At 42.5% G+C, this 22,495-nt stretch overlaps 1 protein-coding gene across 2 annotated transcripts in view; it reads right to left on the bottom strand.

The window, feature by feature from the left end:
* The window catches only part of Trpm3 (transient receptor potential cation channel, subfamily M, member 3), an 870,412-nt gene that overhangs the window by 41,659 nt on the left and 806,258 nt on the right, over positions 1-22,495 (bottom strand). For both annotated transcript variants that reach the window (NM_001191562.1, NM_001354180.1), the window contains 1 exon segment: positions 11,672-11,882. In NM_001191562.1, coding sequence (NP_001178491.1) covers positions 11,672-11,882 — 211 coding nt within the window.

The raw sequence follows: 22,495 nt of genomic DNA, 5'->3' as shown, positions 1-22,495 counted from the left end.
TGTGACTTTGGGCCTGACATAGCTTGAGTTGCTGAAGCTACAACAGTGAGCGGGTAGATGTGTTTTTGTTCCCATGGGATTGGCATACTAAAGGAACCTTTTTGTTCTATAGCTTAGCTGTCTGGTAGGACCTCCACTAGTGATGTACAGCTAGTTAAGTCCAAATCCCAATTAATTAAAATAAAAGATAAGATAGAAGTTTCAGTTCACACTGGCTACATTTCAAGTACTCAGAAGCCGCAGGAGACCAGGAGCTATGGTACCTGACAGCAAAGTTCCATCATAAATGAGTGTTCTAGAAGAATTCTCTAGACCCACCGTCATCCTGACAATCTTAAAAACCCTTGTATCTATACAGAGAAATGATTCGAAAGACAGAGCTATAGATCATAATTCCTCTCATGTGATTTCCACTAGAAGTATAGATTGGAAACAGTATTTAGGAACCTATGCGCTTATTTTTATTGGGAACATCCAGTTTTTAACTACAAGATGGCTGAATTAATGTGGTGCAATAAGACTTTGAGATGCAGTTGGCTCATGGCTTCTGAAGGTTCCGTATTAACTAGTCATGGAAGGAAAATACTGTGAAAAAACTCCAATTGTTGCACCAAACATGTTATTCCCTAAACCAGAAAGAATAGCCACTTCCTTAGCACTTACACCATATTGGGTGTTTGCAATTTTGAGATGACTTTATAAAGTGTACAGGAGAATGCTCCTAAGATATGTGTGACACTAGAAGGGACCTGGCTGGGCAGTGGTGGCACACACCTTTAATCCAAGCAAAGGCAGGCAGATCTCTGTGAGTCTGAGGCTTGAGGCTGGTCTAAAAAGCTAGGAGCAGGAGAGCCAAGGCTACACACACACACACACACACACACACACACACACACACACACACACACACACACGCTGTCTGGAAAAAAAATTTCCTTTTGAGCAGGTGTTGAATTTGTTCTTACCATTTCCTGGAGAGGAAAACCATCATCCAGAACCCAGAGACAGCCCATTTATCTTTCTGGTGTTCTCTTACACATTCCCAGGGATCTGAGAATGTTTGGAGAAGGAGACACAGAAAGAAAGATCTAGGAAGTATATTCAAGTATCCTGGCTGAAGCACGGCTACAGAAGAGAGAGAAATGGAAGCCTACACACACACGTGAGTGTGGGCCCCAGTGAGTGCCAATCCACCTGTGTCATATGGGACCAGGTTGTGTGATCCTGGGAGCTCTGTTTTAAGCAGCGGGGCTTCTGGAAGATAGAGCTTCTAGGGGCTGTGGAGAGGAGAGACATTGTACCTTCACAAGACTGGAAGAGCCACACTGATGTTCAGCAGGAAACATTGGTGAAAGAGCACTGCATCCCACTCCGCCCATCCTAAGCCATACTTCACAGTTTCAGTGATGGCCTCCCAGGTTTAAGAGGATATATTCAAAATATAAATACGTGGAATTATAAGGTAAACATTGACTTCCTGGTAGCATCTGATTTTTGTTGCCTGGAAACCATATCCACCCAATGAGTACTGTGGTTTTCTCGTACACACACGAACCCAGGTAACAACTGTTGTTCTCCTCTCTGCTGACTCATTTTATTAGAATAAAATAATCCTCAGAAGTAAGCACATCTAATGCTTTGGAGAAAACTTGAATAGTAAGGAAACTGATTCCATCCTGGAGTTCAACTGACAGTGGTAAGAAAGAAACCAATATACTTGCAGGGCTTGTTGAGTTAATCTGAGTGGCTAATCTGGCCTGCCTTCTGTTCTGGTAAATAAAGTTTATCTACCTGTTTACTTATTGTCTAGAACCACTTTGGGGACACGAATGGCAACACTGTAAACTATGACAGAGACCACATTGCCTTGAAACAACCAGATGTTGATCTTGTCCTTTCTGGAAAAATTTCGTTCACATTCTAGAAAACTTTTGCTCACACCTACCTGGCCTGGTTTACAAATTCCTTAAGATAGGACTACGTCTGAATATTTTTCTATTTCCTCTTGTACCTTGTGGGTACCAAGCAAGAATTTAAGAATGCAAAATGAAAGCTTCCAAAGTAGGATAGAGTGGCCCTTTAAGTTTCGAGCATGACATTTCTAAGAGACTCCTGGGAGCATCATGCCTTCGCCTTATGGCTACTGAGCTCAGCTATTAAAGAAGGCACACTCATGTTTCTATCACCAGTGATGCTATGGCTTTTCTCTTCTTTTTGGGACAGGGTCTCACTCTTTCCTCAGCCTCCCCAGCTGCTGGTATTTCAAGCCTGCACCCCCACCTACAGCTCTGTATTGCGGGAACTTGTGTGTGGTTTGACTTTCCAGCATCATGTACTGGAAGTTTGATATGCTTCGTGGTGTTGCGATAGAGAGACCTTTAAGAGCTGGAGACATCCCGAAAAGAGACTCGTTGCAGTAGTGCAGAGTGGGTCTGCTCTCTCAAGAGTGGAATTTTATTAAACAAGGTGAGCCTTGCACTTGGACAGTCTGCATCTTCTTGCTCGAGTTGCCATGTGATTTCTTCCTCACACGCTCCCACCGTTATGACAACATTCATCATGAAGCTCTTACCGGAGCCCAGAAGATGCCAGTGTCAAGCTGCTATCTCATGAAGCTTCAGAACTGAGCAAACAAGCCTTCCTTCTCTCTCTTTCTCCCCCTTATCTTTTCTTTTATCTCTCTTTTAGAGGGATAGTACCAAACCTGTGAGTCTCCTACTTGAACCTTCAAGTGCTGGGATACAGGTGTGAATCACTGTGCCTAGATAAATCTTCTATTGTAAAGAGCCTGGTCTTGGGCATTTTTTTTGATACTGATACGAAGCTAAGAAGTGGGTGATGCGAGAGATGATTGTCACATTGTAAATGTGGGTGGCTGGAGCAGCCATCTGCTGTGTATATCATACAGGATGTTCATGGTTCCCTTCCATCCTGGAAAGGAGTCTTCAGTGTGAATGATGTTGGGTTTTAGCTGAGGAGACTGAGGGCCTAACTTAGGCTGGTTTCTTCTAGAAGCATCCCTGAATGTGATTTATTTACTGAAGAGAATACACACAGTGGTATCAGAACAGAGGATAAAGTTAAAAAGAAAGATGCTACTTCAGGTGCAGCCTGAGCTCACACCTCATTCTATGGGCCGGGCCTCTCCTGCAGGAAGGTATTCTGCAGCTTAAAGGCAGGAGAGTGGGACTTCAACAAGAGTCAAAATAACTAAGCTTTTATATTCCCTGAATTCAACTGCTAGGAGCAAGGTGCAGGATTCCCTGGAACACCCTAACTCTGAGGTCAGCTTAGGTTCCCTGGGTGGTGAAGAGACTTTGTGGATCCCAGGGAAGCTATCTGAATGTGGCAGGTAAGCCTATCACTAAAGAGCACAGAACCAAAGAGGGCAGTGCACAGGTTGGACAAGGGGAGGCGAGGGAACCTGGGCAGTGAACTAAAGGTATCAACCACATTTCCAACTGGATGTTCATTGATGTGGTATGAGGTTCTATATCATGTTGTGTGTGTGTGTGTGTGTGTGTGTGTGTGTGTGTGTGTGTGTGTGTGTGTGTGTGGTGTCTTGAGACAGTCTCTCACTTTATAGTCTAGGCTGGCCTCAGACTCAATGTCCTCCTGCCTCTGACTCCTGAATGCGGTGATTACAGACTTGCACCACCACCCCTGGCTTATCCCTGACATTTCTGTGAAGTGGACACTCTCATTTTATGGGAGAACATATTCTCCCTTTTCCTCACCTTATTGTCTTCCCTTCCAAAACAAAATGTTTTTTTTTTAATCTGGGGATATAAAAATATGGCTTTTTGTTGTTGTGGGAGAATTTTGCTCTATTCACAATGGCTAGAAAATGGAAACAAACTATGTGCCCTTCAACTGAGGAATGTGTAATGACAATGGGGTGCATCTATACAGTGGAATTTCATTCAGGTGTGCAGAAAAACAAAATCATGAAATTTGCAGATAAGTAGACGGAATAGGAATATATACTGAGTGAGGGACCCAGAAAGCATGTTCTCTCTTACTTGTGGTTTCTAGCTCTGAATCTATATTTGAATATAAAACCTTAGTAACTGCACAATCCAGGAGAGTTGAAGGGACCATGGGGGCTTCTGAGAGAAGGGATTCTAGAGATAGGGGTCACAGGACATAGGTGGTGTGAAGGGGGAGTGAGACAAATGGGAGTGGGGTTCAACTGGGAAGCAGGGAGGAAAGGTCAGATACACTTGGGGGGGGTGAAAAAATCATGTCTCTCAGAATATATGATCATTTTTCTGTCACATACTTAGGGGAGGCATGAATCTGGATGTTCTCTGGAGAAGGGCACTCCCTTTATTTGTCCTAAGTTGAATACTTCACACTTTCTCGGATACAGAGTCCCAAACCATGGTATAAATCTCCAGATCACAGTATGCCTAGAAATTCACTTGAGAAATGCAAACTCTTTTGACACATTCTCTTTCATCTCCTTGGCATGAAGAGTTCAAATCCTGCTCTGTCCTTGAACCACAGCTTTTCTTCACTCCTACCTAATGGCTGTTCCTCTCTTACGTTTTCTTTAGGGATGGTAGCTAGAACTGAACTTGATGTCTGGGTCATAAAGTCACCACGTCTTGGAGTTTTAGATAAAGACACTTCTTGTATCCTATGTTCCGTATGTTATAGATGATGGAGCCCTTACCACCATCTGGGGTTGCCCTATTTTCCAGGTAGGTGTCTCTAGTATTAATCCTGCAATGCTTGTCTTTCCAAGCCTGCAGCCTATCACAGCTAGGCAGAGTAAGGAGAATTGATGCTCTTTTATGATAGCTGATTTCATCTTAAAGCATCCCTAGTAACCTCCCCTCACTTTCTTGCTTCTGTTCTATTGACACACACAACTTCTTTCTGCAGGCTGCTACTGCCGGTTTGGCTCTCATCACTGTTGCTGATCTGGGAGTCTCTTCTCTTACCCTAACAGGCTCTTTTTTAAAAGATAATTTCTTGTACTTGTTAAAGAGGCCAAGATAAAGTATAACTTATAAGGAAGTGTACTGACTTGTCTCTATTGAAGGGGACAGATACTTCTTATATTGCTTTTCTCTACTGATAAATTAGTAATTACGTGACAAAATGGTCCCCATAGCCAGATGGGAACTCAACGTTTCTTCTTCAGTTATAAGTTTTGGGAATTTAGTACAGAGAATTAGGAGAAAGTTATGAATATTTAAGATGTATTGAGGGATGGAGAGATGGCTCAGTGGTTGAGAGTACTGACTGCTCTTTCAGAGGTCCTGAGTTCAATTCCCCAGCAACCACATGGTGGCTCACAACCATCTGTAACGGGATCCCATACACTCTTCTGGTGTTTGTTTGAAGACAGCTGCAATGTACTCATATAAATAAAAATAAATAAATCTTTTAAAAAAAGATGTATTGAACCCACAGAAGTTTTTTTTTTTCTGCAGGGTTACAGGATTCACTTGAAGGAGTCCAGATAGAGTGGATAATATATGGGCTTTAGAGTTATGTCAACCAAGATGGATTGAAAGTGTTCTGTAAAAGGAACTAGAGAAACCAGACTTTGAAGACAGGTCACTAAAAATGACTGGAGAATTCTCCATCTCAGAGTAGGTTGGAGCCATAGTATAGAAATGAAAAAATTGACAAAAAGTAACCAATGACTTTTAGACCAGTTTGGAATGCAATGACGTTGCAAATGACTCTTCTAAACACCAACCTGGTTGACCCCTTTCTCTTGGCACTGTTGGCACCATTGCGATTCCTGTGTTCCTCACATCCTGCTTCTGCCTCTCCTCTGCCTATTTGTGCTCATCCACCATGACTTTGACAGGGAGAGACATTCTTGATCCTAAAACCTGCATTTGCACTTCAGCACTTTTTAATTAAACCAACTAATCTCTATTTATGTATGTGTGTGTACGCCTGCTTGTCTGTGTGTGCACCACTTGCATACAGGTACCCATGGAGGGTGGAAGAGTGTATCACATCCCCGGGAACTGAACAATAGGAGTTTGTGCACTGTCTGATATGGGTGGTGAGGACTGAATTTGGGTTCTCTGCAAGAACAGCCGATGCTAATCAAGGAGCCACCTTCTCAGTCCACCTTTTAAAATTTATTTCATTTTATAGTCCCAGATCATCCTATTGAGCTGCAAGTCTGGACTCTCTATAGGATCTACAAACTTAATTTAACCCAAGTGGGACATCAGCCCTGGGTACATTCCTCCCCTCAAGTAAGTGGTTTTTATACTTTAAACTAGGGTGAGCTCCATTTTCCCCATTTTAATCCCCACTCGCTTTTTTTTTAATCCCCTCTCCACCATCAGGCCTTTGTTGAGGTCTTTCTGGTTTTACCTTCCTCCAGTCCCATGCAACCCTTTTTTCCCATTACCAACTCCATCAGGAATGCTTTTTCATCTCTCCTGTGTCCTCTTCCTCCCTCTCCATGGTCTCCCTCTCCTCCCTCCCCCTCTCCTTCCACCCCCATCTGTCCTGCTTCCTGTCTCCTACCTCTCACTTTACAGGGAGCCACACTCGATCGTTTTCTGTGCCTAGAGCTTGCCACGCTAGGTCTTCACACCCCTGCTCCCGTCTGCCTAGCACACATCTGCTTGTGTTTCAGGGCTCTGCTCGGCCTGCTTCTTCTCTGCTGGGGCCTCATCTATTCCACCATGCTCCGACTCCACGAGGTGCTGGCAGATTTCCTATCTGAGCGTCGCCGCCATACATCAGTTGTCAATGGAGGTTTGCCCCCGCTGAACGGTAAACTCCTCGAGGGCCATGTCTCTTCCTTGTTTGTCTAAAGACTCTGGTTTTCAGAGTCTTTTTTTTTTTTCCTGCTCATGGGCAGGAAAAAAAAAAAAAACTATTGAATGAAGAGTGGACTCTAAATAGAGTTCTACCTGTGAGCAAATACAGTGGATCTCACGACGGCAGGATGCATGTGGTTTCACAACAGAGGCTGAAGGCAGATCGCTCTGTTCTCTGTAAAGCTCATGAGCCCAAGTTTGTATTGGTAAACAAGTCATGTGGCTCTTCTTTATAGGGTGGGCTGACTGTTTCAGGGACAGCACAGTGTTGGCTAGCTTCCTTAGCAGTTTGTGAAAAGAAAACCTAATGAAACGATTTCCCTTTCCCCCAAGGTTGGCACTGGCCCCAGCTTCCTTTTCCCAGACTACTTTTCCTGATTGGGCAACAGGCCACATGCTATTTCTCTTAGCACTGGTGCGCTCTGAAGCCATCAGAGGTCGGTCTGGAATTCCAAACAGAAGCCCAGCACTGAGCTCTGAGAACTCAAGTGACTGAGACACACGTCGCTTGCCACTCTTCTGGTCTTAGTGTTCCTTGCTTCCCCATGGCAAGTGTCTTTCAGACACTCGAGCTGTCCTACTTCCATACCCAAATCGGAGAATAATTAATTGGAGACAGAAAAACAATTCAGGACAGTACTCGAGCCTTCTGTACACATGTTCAACCCTTGTTTGAGTCAAAGCCATGGAGATATCCTGGATACCAAAGAGCAAGGGATCGATTATACTAATATAAAATGTTGCATTCAATCAGTCAATTAAAAACAAAACACAACAAAGCCCCCATCTCCTTCTTCAGGTCATCTATTAATTTCAGATGAAAAAGCCCAGACAGCAATTTAAACAAAAATGACCCATGTACTAAGAAGATTGGATAGTTAATTTAGAGTAGAAATGGCTAGGTCATATTAAGTTGTCGTGGTAGAGAGAAAGTCCTGGACAGTCTGCTTCCACAGTACTATCTAAACTTGTAAAAATATCCAGAGAGGCAGAAAGGAGGACTAAATTTAGACCTGTATTTAATGCATTCAGAAGCATGATTCATTTCTCCTGCCTCAGTACCGCCTGAGAAGTCTGAATATCCAGCAGGATGCCCTGTAAGTAAGAAGAGGTCTCATCCAGCAGGAGGCTGGACAATGTCAGAGATACCCCCGTCTCTTCTGCTAAGGAAGGTGAACTTCCAAGCACCCTACCCAGCAAACCATATTTCTAAGCTGACGAAAAGCCATCCATTTTAAATTTTGTTCCAGTCTTGGTGCGGACATGGCTGGGAACTTAATGATTCTGCTGTTCTTCTGTTCTTTTAGTGCATTTTCCACTCAAGAACGTCTGGGGTCCTGGCTAGCCCTCAGAGGACATGCAGTAGAGGTCACCCTAGAGACTTCTCAGAGAATGTTGTATTGGTATTGGCACATTTAATATAGTGCCATGAATTAATTATTTTATGGCACTGGGTATTGAATCCAGAGCTTCCTGTGTGTACATCAAAACACTACCATTGAGCTTCAACCACCGGCAAATACTGGTATAACACCTCAGACTTCAAGTCACCATGGTAGCCCTTAGCTGGGGCTTAGCAAAGTAGTATGTAGCATGAGTACTCAATGTTAATGACAGGCTATCTGAAAATAAAAATCAAGCCAAGTATCATATGTAGCATGGCTATTCAAAGTCAATTATAGGTTATCTGAAAACAAAACAAAAAAACAAGAAAAGCAAACCCTGTATATCAATCGACCAACTAACCAGCCAACAACAGCAAATTCAGTCCCCAGGAATCAGATCAGCCTCCAGGGTAAAAATGGTTCTGGTCCCTTCTTCATTTATATCCTCTTCTACTTCCAACCACATTCTTGTAGCCCTCTGCTTCCAAATCTGAAGGAAAACTCTATCCTCTCAGATAATTTAGACTAAGGCTGCTCTATTTGTTATGTTAGTCCAGAATGACATAGAAGGAAAATGTACTTGTTATTTCGTGATTTTTTTAAAATATGATTTTTTTAAAACTTTTTAGTTTTTAAGCACATTTGGAAAGTAACCTTACAAATCTCATCCTACTGTCTTTGGCTTTATAGGTAATTTCTGTCTAAATAACAGGAAACTAGATGAAATATAGACCAAAAAAACTACAGTTAGGTAACACAGCCTTCCCAGAAGTGAGGACATTATGGGTGTCCTCCATTCCGAGGTCTGCCGTTGGTGTGAGCAAGCCATTCTGAGGGCCCCATTGCATATTCACATTGATCAGTCCCAGTTAAGAAAGTGATGATTTCCCCCAACATGAAATGGGTCCAGCCACTTAGAAGTCAAAACAACCGGAGTTAGATAATGGAGCACGTGCATCAAGTTAGAAATGAGTCATCTGAGGTGTGCGTGATGAGCAGAGCTGGAAAGGGCTACGCGGGGCACATCCATAGCATGGACTCGGTAGACCCTGGGCAGGGAAGGCCGCAGGTCCGGGTGGATATGAGATCCAGTCAGCCTGAATACATGCGCCACACACCAACCTGGACACGGCACAGGGAAAAGGCCACACACTGTAGGGCAGCGTCAATGATTTGTCCCTTTCTCAAACAGTTTGGAACTGGCTCTTCTGGGAAATTCTGAAAAGCCAGGAGGGAACAGGCATCCAATCCTCATGGGGTTCATCTGGTGCCATAGTCCAGGCACTGAGTCATTAATAGAACAGTCATGTTCAGTGACCTTGGCTGAATGTTATTTGAGATTTGGGGACAACCATCAACATCCATTTGAGAAAGGACGAATACTCTTTAGCACTCTACACAGAAAACTGGCTGATTTAGCTTAGAACAGAGTCTGCCATTGCAGCCAACTTCAGAACATCACAGAGGAAGAGGTCAGGGTCTCAACAAGGTCATATCCATCTAAGGCAAGATCAGGTATGTTTTGGGACTTGGGGGTCAAGATTTATCCTCACACACATAGAGTAGCAAGATCTAATTCCCAGAGTGGGGGAATTTGTCTATATTCATACTTCAGTCCCACAAACACCTCTAGTCTGTCTTGGGGGGTGGGTGGGATGGGGAGTTTTCAAGTTCTAAACTATAATCAGCCCTTCTTTTAAAACAGCAAATACTAAATCCTTGTGTTCAGCAGATGGTAGTATTTGTTGCACTAGGCTGGGCTCATAGTACAACATCAATAAATGGCCACTTGTAGAGGGACAGACAGAATCCCATTTGTAAAATACATCCATACCACCCCTTTCTTTCTCTCTTCCTTTCTTCATCCCTTCTCCTCACTACATTGTCCAAATGCCCATGGGGTCTTTGTCTCATTCTATGGGAGAAAGGGGCAACTTGAAAAGGCAAAATAATGCAATAAAGTGGGAAAGCAATTTCCAGGGGTGGGATGTGATAGCATGCTTAGTCTCTGAGGAAAATCATCATAGCGAGCTTTTTAACTGTTATTTTGCCTATAGGGACCATTTGAAAGGATACTCTCTACAGAAAATTCCCACCCCTGGGAAACTGCCTTCTGAAGGTTGCACACTGTCACCAAAGATATCATAACTGGAGGATAGAGCAAAAATTCTTCCTCCATGAGTTGGCTAAGTCTCATGGAGTAAATATTTGTTCCAATTAGGTGTTCCAAAAGTCTTGCTTTCCCCAGATAACATGTTTTCAGAGAGAAAGTGTATTTGTTCAAAATTCATCATGGAGGGGAAAAATGACACATTACTGTGTTCTGTTGCCAGGATACACAATGTTCTTCATAGGCTTGAGGACCCAAAGCTCAGGTGTCCTTTGTCCTTGTGTTCCTAGGCTCCGTCCTATCTGGACTGAGGAGGGAGAGTGGGGTGCTGCCTAGACTTTGCTCCCCCCTGAACAAGCTATGTGGTTATGTGACCTTAATCTGTGTTCACAGTCCAGGGCTCAGATGGCTGGCCTGTCAGCAAAAAATGTCTGAAAAATGTTAATTGAACAGTGTTGGAGGGTTGTTATTTCCAGACCTAAACTCCTCAGGGGAAATGAGAAAGAGTTGCTCCTGGGATTCAACTCCACACTGAAATGTGCTTCTTTTCAGATGCTTTCTTCCCAAGTCATTTCCTGATGCCTGGTGTTCCCTGACATTTGGTCCGAATAAAATCCTGGAACAGACTCCTAGACTACAGCTATCCTCCAACTCCACACAAAAGGAGTTGTTTGTTGTAGACACTCTGCATCTGGTAGGCTGAAGGTACTAGGGGCGGCTGGCTCTTGGTCCATACTAAGTCACTATGATATAGATACCCTCCTCCAACCCCTGGCATTAGCAGCAAATAACTCAGTCTATGACCTACGGGCATTTTCCATATTTCTTGGTAATGAATTCTGGCTTCATCTGTGTCTCCATAGCACATAACTTAAGACAATGAGAAAGGCTGTTGGGGAATAGTTTCTAGTATGAGGAAAATACCATACAGATGTTTGCCCTTAATCTTGAATTCTAATGACGAAATTGAGAATTGTTTATTTGTTCTAAAGTCAAACCCAAGGAATTTATTTTCTAAAGCCTAGCAAGAGAGGGATAGGGTAGGAGTGGGTAGTTTTGACACAATGTATTCCCAGTAATGAAATATGAAAAACATGGCCTTAAGATTTTGAGTTATATGCAAGATTATATCATTTAAAATGGTTCACTTTCATATCAAATTTGGTATACTATATATCCATTCTTGTCATAGGGAAGGACATACCTGAAGATACACTCAAGGGCTATTTTGCTAAAATAGTAGATTCACCTGCATTGATTGTCTCCACCAAGATAGCAAACTAGGAATCGGTCCTCTATCTTGAGCCATTTATTGAGGACAAACAAATGGACTTGGAAAAGGCGTGACTCAATCGAAGTTAAAATACCTGACTTTGGTGTATGAGAATCATAAACTTGCTTACGGTCTATCTGGTCAGCAAACACTTCCCCATAAATCATCCAATAAGGCATGTAGAAGATATTCTTGGCCAGTTTCCAAGATGGCTCCTCATTGGGAAAGAGAATGGCTTGCCTGGCGACCCCAAAGCTCATCAGCACCACCAGCATAATGATGACGAAGTACATCATGTCTATCATCTGGAAGGGTGGAGAAAGGAGAAACAAAATAAAGATGTGGGGTTGAGCACAGTGCCTAGGTAGGGAGCTGTACCTGGTTAGGAGGAAAGATGGACTGTCAAAACGGATGTCTGCATACTGAATACCAATGTCAGTTACACAATAGAGCACCTTCATTTTCATGGCCGTTTATGGGACATATTTCTATCTAGGCACAGGAGTGTTGTTCCTCAGAATTTGGGTTCTCCACATGGTTCCAGCACCATTTTTAAAAATTGTTCCGAGAGAAGGCAAGACTCTTGTTTTGGTTTCTTTCTTCTTAGAAAAAAAAATGAGAATCGGGAGAGTTGGACTATTTTAAGATCTAGTGCAGAGCAGTATATTCCTGCTCTTAGTTCTGAAAGGCTAAGGCAGCACTGGAAAGCACAAGAAAATAAGGGCTTATGAGTAGACCGAGGAAAGAGGAAATGGGAGCCCATCCCATTGCTTGATTCCCTGTCACAGGCCAGGCTTTCACAGAACCAACCATTTCCTCCTCTGTTTCTCTGGTAGGGTATCTTATTATAAAGGGTATGTTCACAGGTCTTAGAAACAGGAGGTTTCATGAGGCAGACCAGTGCCTGTTGTTGACAAGATGGATTTCTTCCTTGATGTGTTTCTAAACTGTGCCTGACTGAATCCCTTCACAATGTTTCTCCCCTCACCCTGCCCCTACTTTTCTTATCTGCGACTGTGCTTTTGTCAATGCTATGGTATTAGAGATCTGTTTTTCTCACCTGCTAAATCCTTTCCTTATCCTCACTGAAGCCTGATAAGTTTGGTGATTCCCACTGGCTCCAAACCCACTGTTTCTTCAAGAGACAGTTCCTACTCATCTGTCTACAAAGGCGGGTGTGTTGTCTAAGCTAAGCTAGTGGTGGGACCTCATTCCATGGCAACATGGTGAGGTAGGCATGTGACATAAGACAGAGCCACCAGAATCATCAAACCAGTCTGGTTTTGTTTTCTTGGAGATAGGATCTCTGCATGAACCCAAGGTATCTTGGAACTCAATATGTAGTTGAGGCTTGCCTGAAACTTTGTGATCCTCCTGCTTTGGCCTCCAGGGTGCTGAGATTATAGCCTGCTCTATCATTTCTTTAAAATGGAAGGAGAGAAAAAATCCTTTTCATTCCTTGTGATGTTCATTTTTTTGTAAAAATTTAGCATGTTGGAGGCCGAGTTCTCCCACCCGTGAATGAGGAAGATACATAAGAGGAGAGCTACCCCTGCCTGTGGTCGAACCCCTGCCTTGAGGTAATCTTATGGCTAGTTCCACCATGTTCTATTATAAATCAATATATTTCCCCATCCCCACGCTTAAACTATAGAGATTGGTTTTTACTCCTTGCATCAAAAGGTCTGACACCAAAGACTTCCTCCTCTTGGACATTATAGGATAAAGGTACCTACCTCTAGATAATGAACATGGTAATTATCAGTGATAAGAAAGGTTCCAAATTATCTTATTTGTTATTGTTACTCTTTTTTTTTATTAACTTGAGTATTTCTTATATACATTTCGAGTGTTATTCCCTTTCCCGGTTTCCGGGCAAACATCCCTCTCCCCCCTCCCCTTCCTTATGGGTGTTCCCCTCCCCACCCTCCCCCCATTGCCGACCTCCCCCCAACAGTCTAGTTCACTGGGGGTTCAGTCTTAGCAGGACCCAGGGCTTCCCCTTCCACTGGTGCTCTTCTAGGATATTCATTGCTACCTATGAGGTCAGAGTCCAGGGTCAGTCCATGTATAGTCTTTAGGTAGTGGCTTAGTCCCTGGAAGCTCTGGTTGCTTGGCATTGTTGTACATATGGGGTCTCGAGCCCCTTCAAGCTCTTCCAGTTCTTTCTCTGATTCCTTCAACGGGGGTCCTATTCTCAGTTCAGAGGTTTGCTGCTGGCATTCTCCTCTGTGTTTGCTGTATTCTGGCTGTGTCTCTCAGGAGCGATCTACATCCGGCTCCTGTCGGTCTGCACTTCTTTGCTTCATCCATCTTGTCTAATTGGATGGCTGTATATGTATGGGCCACATGTGGGGCAGGCTCTGAATGGGTGTTCCTTCAGTCTCTGTTTTAATCTTTGCCTCTCTATTCCCTGCCAAGGGTATTCTTGTTCCCCTTTTAAAGAAGGAGTGGGGCATTCACATTTTGATCATCTGTCTTGAGTTTCATTTGTTCTAGGCATCTAGGGTAATTCAAGCATTTGGGCTAATAGCCACTTATCAATGAGTGCATACCATGTATGTCTTTCTGTGATTGGGTTAGCTCACTCAGGATGATATTTTCCAGTTCCAACCATTTGCCTACGAATTTCATAAAGTCATTGTTTTTGATAGCTGAGTAATATTCCATTGTGTAGATGTACCACATTTTCTGTATCCATTCCTCTGTTGAAGGGCATCTGGGTTCTTTCCAGCTTCTGGCTATTATAAATAAGGCTGCAATGAACATAGTGGAGCACGTGTCTTTTTTATACGTTGGGGCATCTTTTGGGTATATGCCCAAGAGAGGTATAGCTGGATCCTCAGGCAGTTCAATGTCCAATTTTCTGAGGAACCTACAGACTGATTTCCAGAATGGTTGTACCAGTCTGCAACCCCACCAACAATGGAGGAGTGTTCCTCTTTCTCCGCATCCTCGCCAGCATCTGCTGTCACCTGAGTTTTTGATCTTAGCCATTCTCACTGGTGTGAGGTGAAGTCTCAGGGTTGTTTTGATTTGCATTTCCCTTATGACTAAAGATGTTGAACATTACTTTAGGTGTTTCTCAGCCATTCGGCATTCCTCAGCTGTGAATTGTTTGTTTAGCTCTGAACCCCATTTTTTAATAGGGTTATTTGTTTCCCTGCGGTCTAACTTCTTGAGTTCTTTGTATATTTTGGATATAAGGCCTCTATCTGTTGTAGGATTGGTAAAGATCTTTTCCCAATCTGTTGGTTGCCATTTTGTCCTAACCACAGTGTCCTTTGCCTTACAGAAGCTTTGCAGTTTTATGAGATCCCATTTGTCGATTCTTGATCTTAGAGCGTAAGCCATTGGTGTTTTGTTCAGGAAATTTTTTCCAGTGCCCATGTGTTCCAGATGCTTCCCTAGTTTTTCTTCTATTAGTTTGAGTGTGTCTGGTTTGATGTGGAGGTCCTTGATCCACTTGGACTTAAGCTTTGTACAGGGTGATAAGCATGGATCAATCTGCATTCTTCTACATGTTGACCTCCAGTTGAACCAGCACCATTTGCTGAAAATGCTATCTTTTTTCCATTGGATGGTTTTGGCTCCTTTGTCAAAAATCAAGTGACCATAGGTGTGTGGGTTCATTTCTGGGTCTTCAATTCTATTCCATTGGTCTATCTGTCTGTCTCTGTACCAATACCATGCAGTTTTTATCACTATTGCTCTGTAATACTGCTTGAGTTCAGGGATAGTGATTCCCCCTGAAGTCCTTTTATTGTTGAGGATAGCTTTAGCTATCCTGGGTTTTTTGTTATTCCAGATGAATTTGCAAATTGTTCTGTCTAACTCTTTGAAGAATTGGATTGGTATTTTGATGGGGATTGCATTGAATCTGTAGATCGCTTTTGGTAAAATGGCCATTTTTACTATATTAATCCTGCCAATCCATGAGCATGGGAGATCTTTTCATCTTCTGAGGTCTTCTTCAATTTCTTTCTTCAGTGTCTTGAAGTTCTTATTGTACAGATCTTTTACTTGCTTGGTTAAAGTCACACCAAGGTACTTTATATTATTTGGGTCTATTATGAAGGGTATCGTTTCCCTAATTTCTTTCTCGGCTTGTTTCTCTTTTGTGTAGAGGAAGGCTACTGATTTATTTGAGTTAATTTTATACCCAGCCACTTTGCTGAAGTTGTTTATCAGCTTTAGTAGTTCTCTGGTGGAACTTTTGGGATCACTTAAATATACTATCATATCATCTGCAAATAGTGATATTTTGACTTCTTCTTTTCCGATCTGTATCCCCTTGACCTCCTTTTGTTGTCTGATTGCTCTGGCTAGAACTTCAAGAACTATATTGAATAAGTAGGGAGAGAGTGGGTAGCCTTGTCTAGTCCCTGATTTTAGTGGGATTGCTTCAAGTTTCTCTCCATTTAGTTTAATGTTAGCAACTGGTTTGCTGTATATGGCTTTTACTATGTTTAGGTATGGGCCTTGAATTCCTATTCTTTCCAGGACTTTTATCATGAAGGGGTGTTGAATTTTGTCAAATGCTTTCTCAGCATCTAATGAAATGATCATGTGGTTTTGTTCGTTCAGTTTGTTTATATAATGGATCACGTTGATGGTTTTCCGTATATTAAACCATCCCTGCATGCCTGGGATGAAGCCTACTTGATCATAGTGGATGATTGTTTTGATGTGCTCTTGGATTCGGTTTGCCAGAATTTTATTTAGTATTTTTGCGTCGACATTCATAAGGGAAATTGGTCTGAAGTTCTCTTTCTTTGTTGGGTCTTTGTGTGGTTTAGGTATAAGAGTAATTGTGGCTTCATAGAAGGAATTCGGTAGTGCTCCATTTGTTTCAATTTTGTGGAATAGTTTGGATAATATTGGTATGAGGTCTTCTATGAAGGTCTGATAGAATTCTGCACTAAACCCGTCTGGACCTGGGCTCTTTTTGGTTGGGAGACCTTTAATGACTGCTTCTATTTCCTTAGGAGTTATGGGGTTGTTTAACTGGTTTATCTGTTCCTGATTTAACTTCGGTACCTGGTATCTGTCTAGAAAATTGTCCATTTCCTGCAGATTTTTAAGTTTTGTTGAATATAGGCTTTTATAGTAAGATCTGATGATTTTTTGAATTTCCTCTGAATCTGTAGTTATGTTTCCCTTTTCATTTCTGATTTTGTTAATTTGGACACACTCTCTGTGTCCTCTCGTTAGTCTGGCTAAGGGTTTATCTATCTTGTTGATTTTCTCAAAGAACCAACTTTTGGTTCTGTTGATTCTTTCTATGGTCCTTTTTGTTTCTACTTGGTTGATTTCAGCTCTGAGTTTGATTATTTCCTGCCTTCTACTCCTCCTGGGTGTATTTGCTTCTTTTTGTTCTAGAGCTTTTAGGTGTGCTGTCAAGCTGCTGACATATGCTCTTTCCTGTTTCTTTCTGCAGGCACTCAGCGCTATGAGTTTTCCTCTTAGCACAGCTTTCATTGTGTCCCATAAGTTTGGGTATGTTGTACCTTCATTTTCATTAAATTCTAAAAAGTTTTTAATTTCTTTCTTTATTTCTTCCTTGACCAGGTTATCATTGAGTAGAGCATTGTTCAATTTCCACGTATATGTGGGCATTCTTCCCTTATTGTTATTGAAGACCAGTTTTAGGCTGTGGTGGTCCGATAGCACGCATGGGATTATTTCTATCTTTCTGTACCTGTTGAGGCCCGTTTTTTGACCAATTATATGGTCACTTTTGGAGAAAGTACCATGAGGAGCTGAGAAGAAGGCATATCCTTTTGCTTTAGGATAGAATGTTCTATAAATATCTGTTAAGTCCATTTGGCTCATGACTTCTCTTAGTCTGTCTACGTCTCTGTTTAATTTCTGTTTCCATGATCTGTCCATTGATGAGAGTGGGGTGTTGAAATCTCCTACTATTATTGTGTGAGGTGCAATGTGTGTTTTGAGCTTTAGTATGGTTTCTTTTACGTATGTAGGTGCCCTTGTATTTGGGGCATAGATATTTAGGATTGAGAGTTCATCTTGGTGGATTTTTCCTTTGATGAATATGAAGTGTCCTTCCTTTTCTTTTTTGATGACTTTTAGTTGAAAATTGATTTTATTTGATATTAGAATGGCTACTCCAGCTTGCTTCTTCTGACCATTTGCTTGGAAAGTTGTTTTCCAGCCTTTCACTCTGAGGTAGTGTTTGTCTTTGTCTCTGAGGTGTATTTCCTGTAGGCAGCAGAATGCAGGGTCCTTGTTGCGTATCCAGTTTGTTAATCTATGTGTTTTTATTGGGGAGTTGAGGCCATTGATGTTGAGAGATATTAAGGAATAGTGATTATTGCTTCCTGTAATATTCATATTTGGATGTGAGGTTATGTTTGTGTGCTTTTCTTCTCATTGTTTTGTTGCCAAGACAATTAGTTTCTTGCTTCTTCTAGGGTATATCTTGTCTCCTTATGTTGGGCTTTACCATTTATTATCCTTTGTAGTGCTGATTTGTAGAAAGATATTGTGTAAATTTGGTTTTGTCATGGAATATCTTGGTTTCTCCATCTATGTTAATTGAGAGTTTTGCAGGATACAGTAACCTGGGCTGGCATTTGTGTTCTCTTTGGGTCTGTATGACATCAGTCAAGGATCTTCTGGCTTTCATAGTTTCTGGCGAAAAGTCTGGTGTGATTCTGATAGGTCTGCCTTTATATGTTACTTGACCTTTTTCCCTTACTGCTTTTAATATTCCTTCTTTATCTTGTGCATTTGGTGTTTTGACAATTATGTGACGGGAGGTGTTTCTTTTCTGGTCCAATCTATTTGGAGTTCTGTAGGCTTCTTGTATGCCTATGGGTATCTCTTTTTTTTTAGGTTAGGGAAGTTTTCTTCTATGATTTTGTTGAAGATATTTACTGGTCCTTTGAGCTGGGAGTCTTCACTCTCTTCTATACCTATTATCCTTGGGTTTGATCTTCTCATTGAGTCCTGGATTTCCTGTGTGTTTTGGACCAGTAGCTTTTTCTGCTTTACATTATCTTTGACAGTTGAGTCAATGATTTCTATGGAATCTTCTGCTCCTGAGATTCTCTCTCCCATCTCTTGTATTCTGTTGGTGAAGCTCGTATCTACAGCTTCTTGTCTCTTCTTTTGGTTTTCTATATCCAGGGTTGTTTCCATGTGTTCTTTCTTGATTGCTTCTATTTCCATTTTTAATTCCTTCAACTGTTTGATTGTGTTTTCCTGGAATTCTTTCAGGGATTTTTGTGACTCCTCTCTATGGGCTTCTACTTGTTTATTTATGATTTCCTGGAATTCTTTCAGGGATTTTTGTGACTCCTCTCTATGGGCTTCTACTTGTTTATTTATGATTTCCTGGAATTCTTTCAGGGATTTTTGCGATTCCTCTCTGTAGGCTTCTACTTGTTCTCTAAGGGAGTTCTTCACGTCTTTCTTGAAGTCCTCCAGCATCATGATCAAATATGATTTTGAAACTAGATCTTGCTTTTCTGGTGTGTTTGGATATTCCATGTTTGTTTTGATGGGAGAATTGGGCTCCGATGATGCCATGTAGTCTTGGTTTCTGTTGCTTGGGTTCCTACGCTTGCCTCTCGCCATCAGATTATCTCTAGTGTTGCTTTGTTCTGCTATTTCTGACAGTGGCTAGACTGTCCTATAAGCCTGTGTGTCAGGAGTGCTGTAGACCTGTTTTCCTGTTTTCTTTCAGCCTGTTATGGGGACAGAGTGTTCTGCTTTCGGGCGTGTAGTTTTTCCTCTCTACAGGTCTTCAGCTGTTCCTGTGGGCCTGTGTCTTGAGTTCACCAGGCAGGTCACTTGCAGCAGAAATGTTGGTCTTACCTGTGGTCCCAAGGCTTAAGTTTGCTCGAGGGGTGCTGCCCACGAGCTCTCTGCTGAGGCAGCAACCAGGAAGATCTGCGCTGCGTTTCCGGGAGCTTCAGTGCACCAGGGTTCCAGATGGCGTTTGGTGTTTTCCTCTGGAATCAGTAATGTGTGCAGCGTGCAGTCTCTTCTGGTTTCCCAGGCGTGTCTGCCTCTCTGAAGGTTTAGCTCTCCCTTCCACGGGATTTGGGTGCAGAGAACTGTTTATCCGGTCTGTTTCCGTCAGGTTCCGGCGGTGTCTCAGGCGCTGGGGTCCTGCCGCTCCTGGGCCCTCCCCCACGGGAACCCAGAGGCCTTATACAGTTTCCTCTTGGTCCAGGGATGTGGGCAGGGGTGGGCAGTGTTGGTGGTCTCTTCCGCTCTGCAGCCTCAGGAGTGCCCACCTGACCAGGCGGTGGGGTCTCTCTCCCACGGGGTCTGGGAGCAGAGAGCTGCTGCGGGCCGGGATCCGAGGGTGTGGGACTCCCGGTAAATACAGGGAGTGCCCGGTCCTAGAGGAATTCTGCCTCCGTGTGTCCAAAGTTCACCAGGCAGGTCACTTGCAGCAGAAAAGTTGGTCTTACCTGTGGTCCCAAGGCTCAAGTTTGCTCGTGGTGTGCGCCCACGAGCTCTCTGCGGCGGCAGCAACCAGGAAGATCTCTGTTATTGTTACTCTTGTGCTGGAGACTGAACCAAGGGCCTAGTGTACACTAACAACCTACTCTACTATGGACCTATTCTTGCCTCTAACTTAGAAGAGACTATTCCATGGTCCATTTTCCAGTAACCTAAACATTATGGTATTCCTGGGTACCTTAGGACTCAGGGGCCTCAACATATTTTAGATCAATTAATCAATTTTCAGCATAACCTCAAAACTTGCATGACCTTGAAGTGAGACAGAAATTTCTCAAAGATTCCTAACTTTTCCTGTCTATCCTCACTGGTAAATGCTAGTTGGTTGTTTTAGCCCCCAGCGAGTGCTTGCAGGTCTCTATGTGGGTAAGATGGCCGAGTTGAAACAGGTGTAGAGGAAACCCAAGTCTGTGTTTCATCTTCTTTCTTCTTTTTATTTTATAAACCATGCTGATCACTTATTTACAGAAAGTTGTATCAATGAAGAAGCACAGATGGGCTTCGTATTATCTTTACTTTCATTGATTAAAAGGGGTTATCATATGAGTAGGTCTACTCACAAGACTGAGGACCTAATCTGACCCAAGAAAACTCAGCCAGGAAATAAAATAAAATTGCACTAATTTAATTTTTCAGCATTTTTTAAAAAGATTGATCCCAATACCTATTCACAGGGTCAAAACAGTAAAAGAAGTTCTCTCGAAACACTGAGCTCTCTCTGTTTCAAAATCTTCACTGTCGTAAAGGTATCAGGAGCTGAACACCATTAGGAGAAGAAAAGCAGACCTCTTGTGTTTTCAAAGTTAAATTATCCAGTGAGTTCAATGGTAAGACTTAGTCCCAGTCTTAGGAATGCCTTTCAGACTGCTCCACAGAGAAGAGCATCCCCAGTGGCGGTGAAGTACATGCTCTTAGGTGCCAGTCAACCTGGAGTTTGACCTTGACTGCTAGCAAAAATAGCTACATGAGAAAAAAAATCCACCAAAAAAAAAAAAAGTTTTTCCTGACCATTACTAAAGAGATGTTAGCTTAGTGTCTTGGAGCAAGTTGCCTAATCATGTTATTAGATGTTGTAAGTGGGGTAGCAATAACAATCACGAGATTACCTTTGACTGAGTGTGATGGCCATACTGTGCGTTCTTGTAAATGCTAGCATGTTATTGTTGGATGGTCAGGATGCAGTCAGGAGTTTGAACCTTGTCTCCGTCTCTCTCACAGCCTGTTTGTTTAATTGATACACAAGGGTTCTAAGATCTGTTCCATGGGGTATAATAATGAGGCCTGAGATGTGTCCCACAGGGTGCCTGGCACAGTAACAAAGATCCTGCTGGGGTTTCTATGCTGTATTACATAAGTGAGTTAGCACAGGGTTCTCAGAACTCCCTTGAGGAATGAAATATGAAGGAACAGAGTCAGGATTTCAAGTGATCTGGGACCTGCAGATCAGCAGGACTCATAGAGGAGAAACGGATGCTCTGTGCTGTCGGGCATTTGATGCTCTGGTTCTTTCCATAGGGCAAACACAGAAAACCATCGCAGGATGAGCACCTGGTCATCCTGTGTCTGGTCTCCATCCAGACGTCGAGGCACACTGGGCTACTTGGGAGCGGATTACTGAAGAGGGACCTGTTAGGTTGAGGTCTTTGTATATATCACATCTAGCAAGATTTCAACTTGTGGTCTGTCTGGCTCACCGATAAACTCTAGGGGCATCTTTTATCTACCTTCTGGGTCGATGACTCAATTATTGAACTAATTATCTTAAAAGCATGCTGTAAGAACTCAAAGCCCCCAAATTCCAAATTTCCTCCTTATTCCTGACTAATAAATGAAGCCATTCATAAGCTAAAAGGTAGAGGACACATCACAGCCCTCCTGTTCATTCCTTACTAAGGTTTTGCTCTACTCAAAACTGGGGTAATTACGCCATTATTAAAATGATAGACATGGAAATTAAGATAATCTCACTGCATTAATGTAACTTTAGGTATTTCAGAGAGTTAAATTCCACCAAGATATTTAAAAATGATTGACTTGGTTTGGATCTTTGAATAGTTTAACTGTTAAAATATGGTAACCATAAAAAATATTGATAATTCCCTGATGTAGTGGTTCTTTACAGAGGGCAGTTTTGTGCTGCAGGGGACATTACATGTGGTAATGTTTGGAAACATCTTTGTCATTCTAACACATTTTCTCTCTCTCTCTCTCTCTCTCTCTCTCTCTCTCTCTGGTCTGTCTGAGAGAGAAAGAGATAGAGATAGATAGACAGACAGACAGACAGAAAAAGCACTACTAAAATCCTACAATATACAGGATGGGGACTCTGCAGCAAAGATTCACACAGTCTCACCTGGGTGTAGTGTGCAAGCTTGTAGTCCTAGCACCTAGGAGGCAAAGGCAGGAGGGTAGCAAGATT

Source organism: Rattus norvegicus, chromosome 1 (genome assembly GCF_021556685.1).
Source record: "Rattus norvegicus strain SHRSP/BbbUtx chromosome 1, alternate assembly SHRSP_T2T, whole genome shotgun sequence".
Taxonomy (NCBI): domain Eukaryota; kingdom Metazoa; phylum Chordata; class Mammalia; order Rodentia; family Muridae; genus Rattus; species Rattus norvegicus.
Note: the sequence above shows the minus strand (reverse complement) of the source record. Positions and strands in the feature narration are given on the sequence as shown.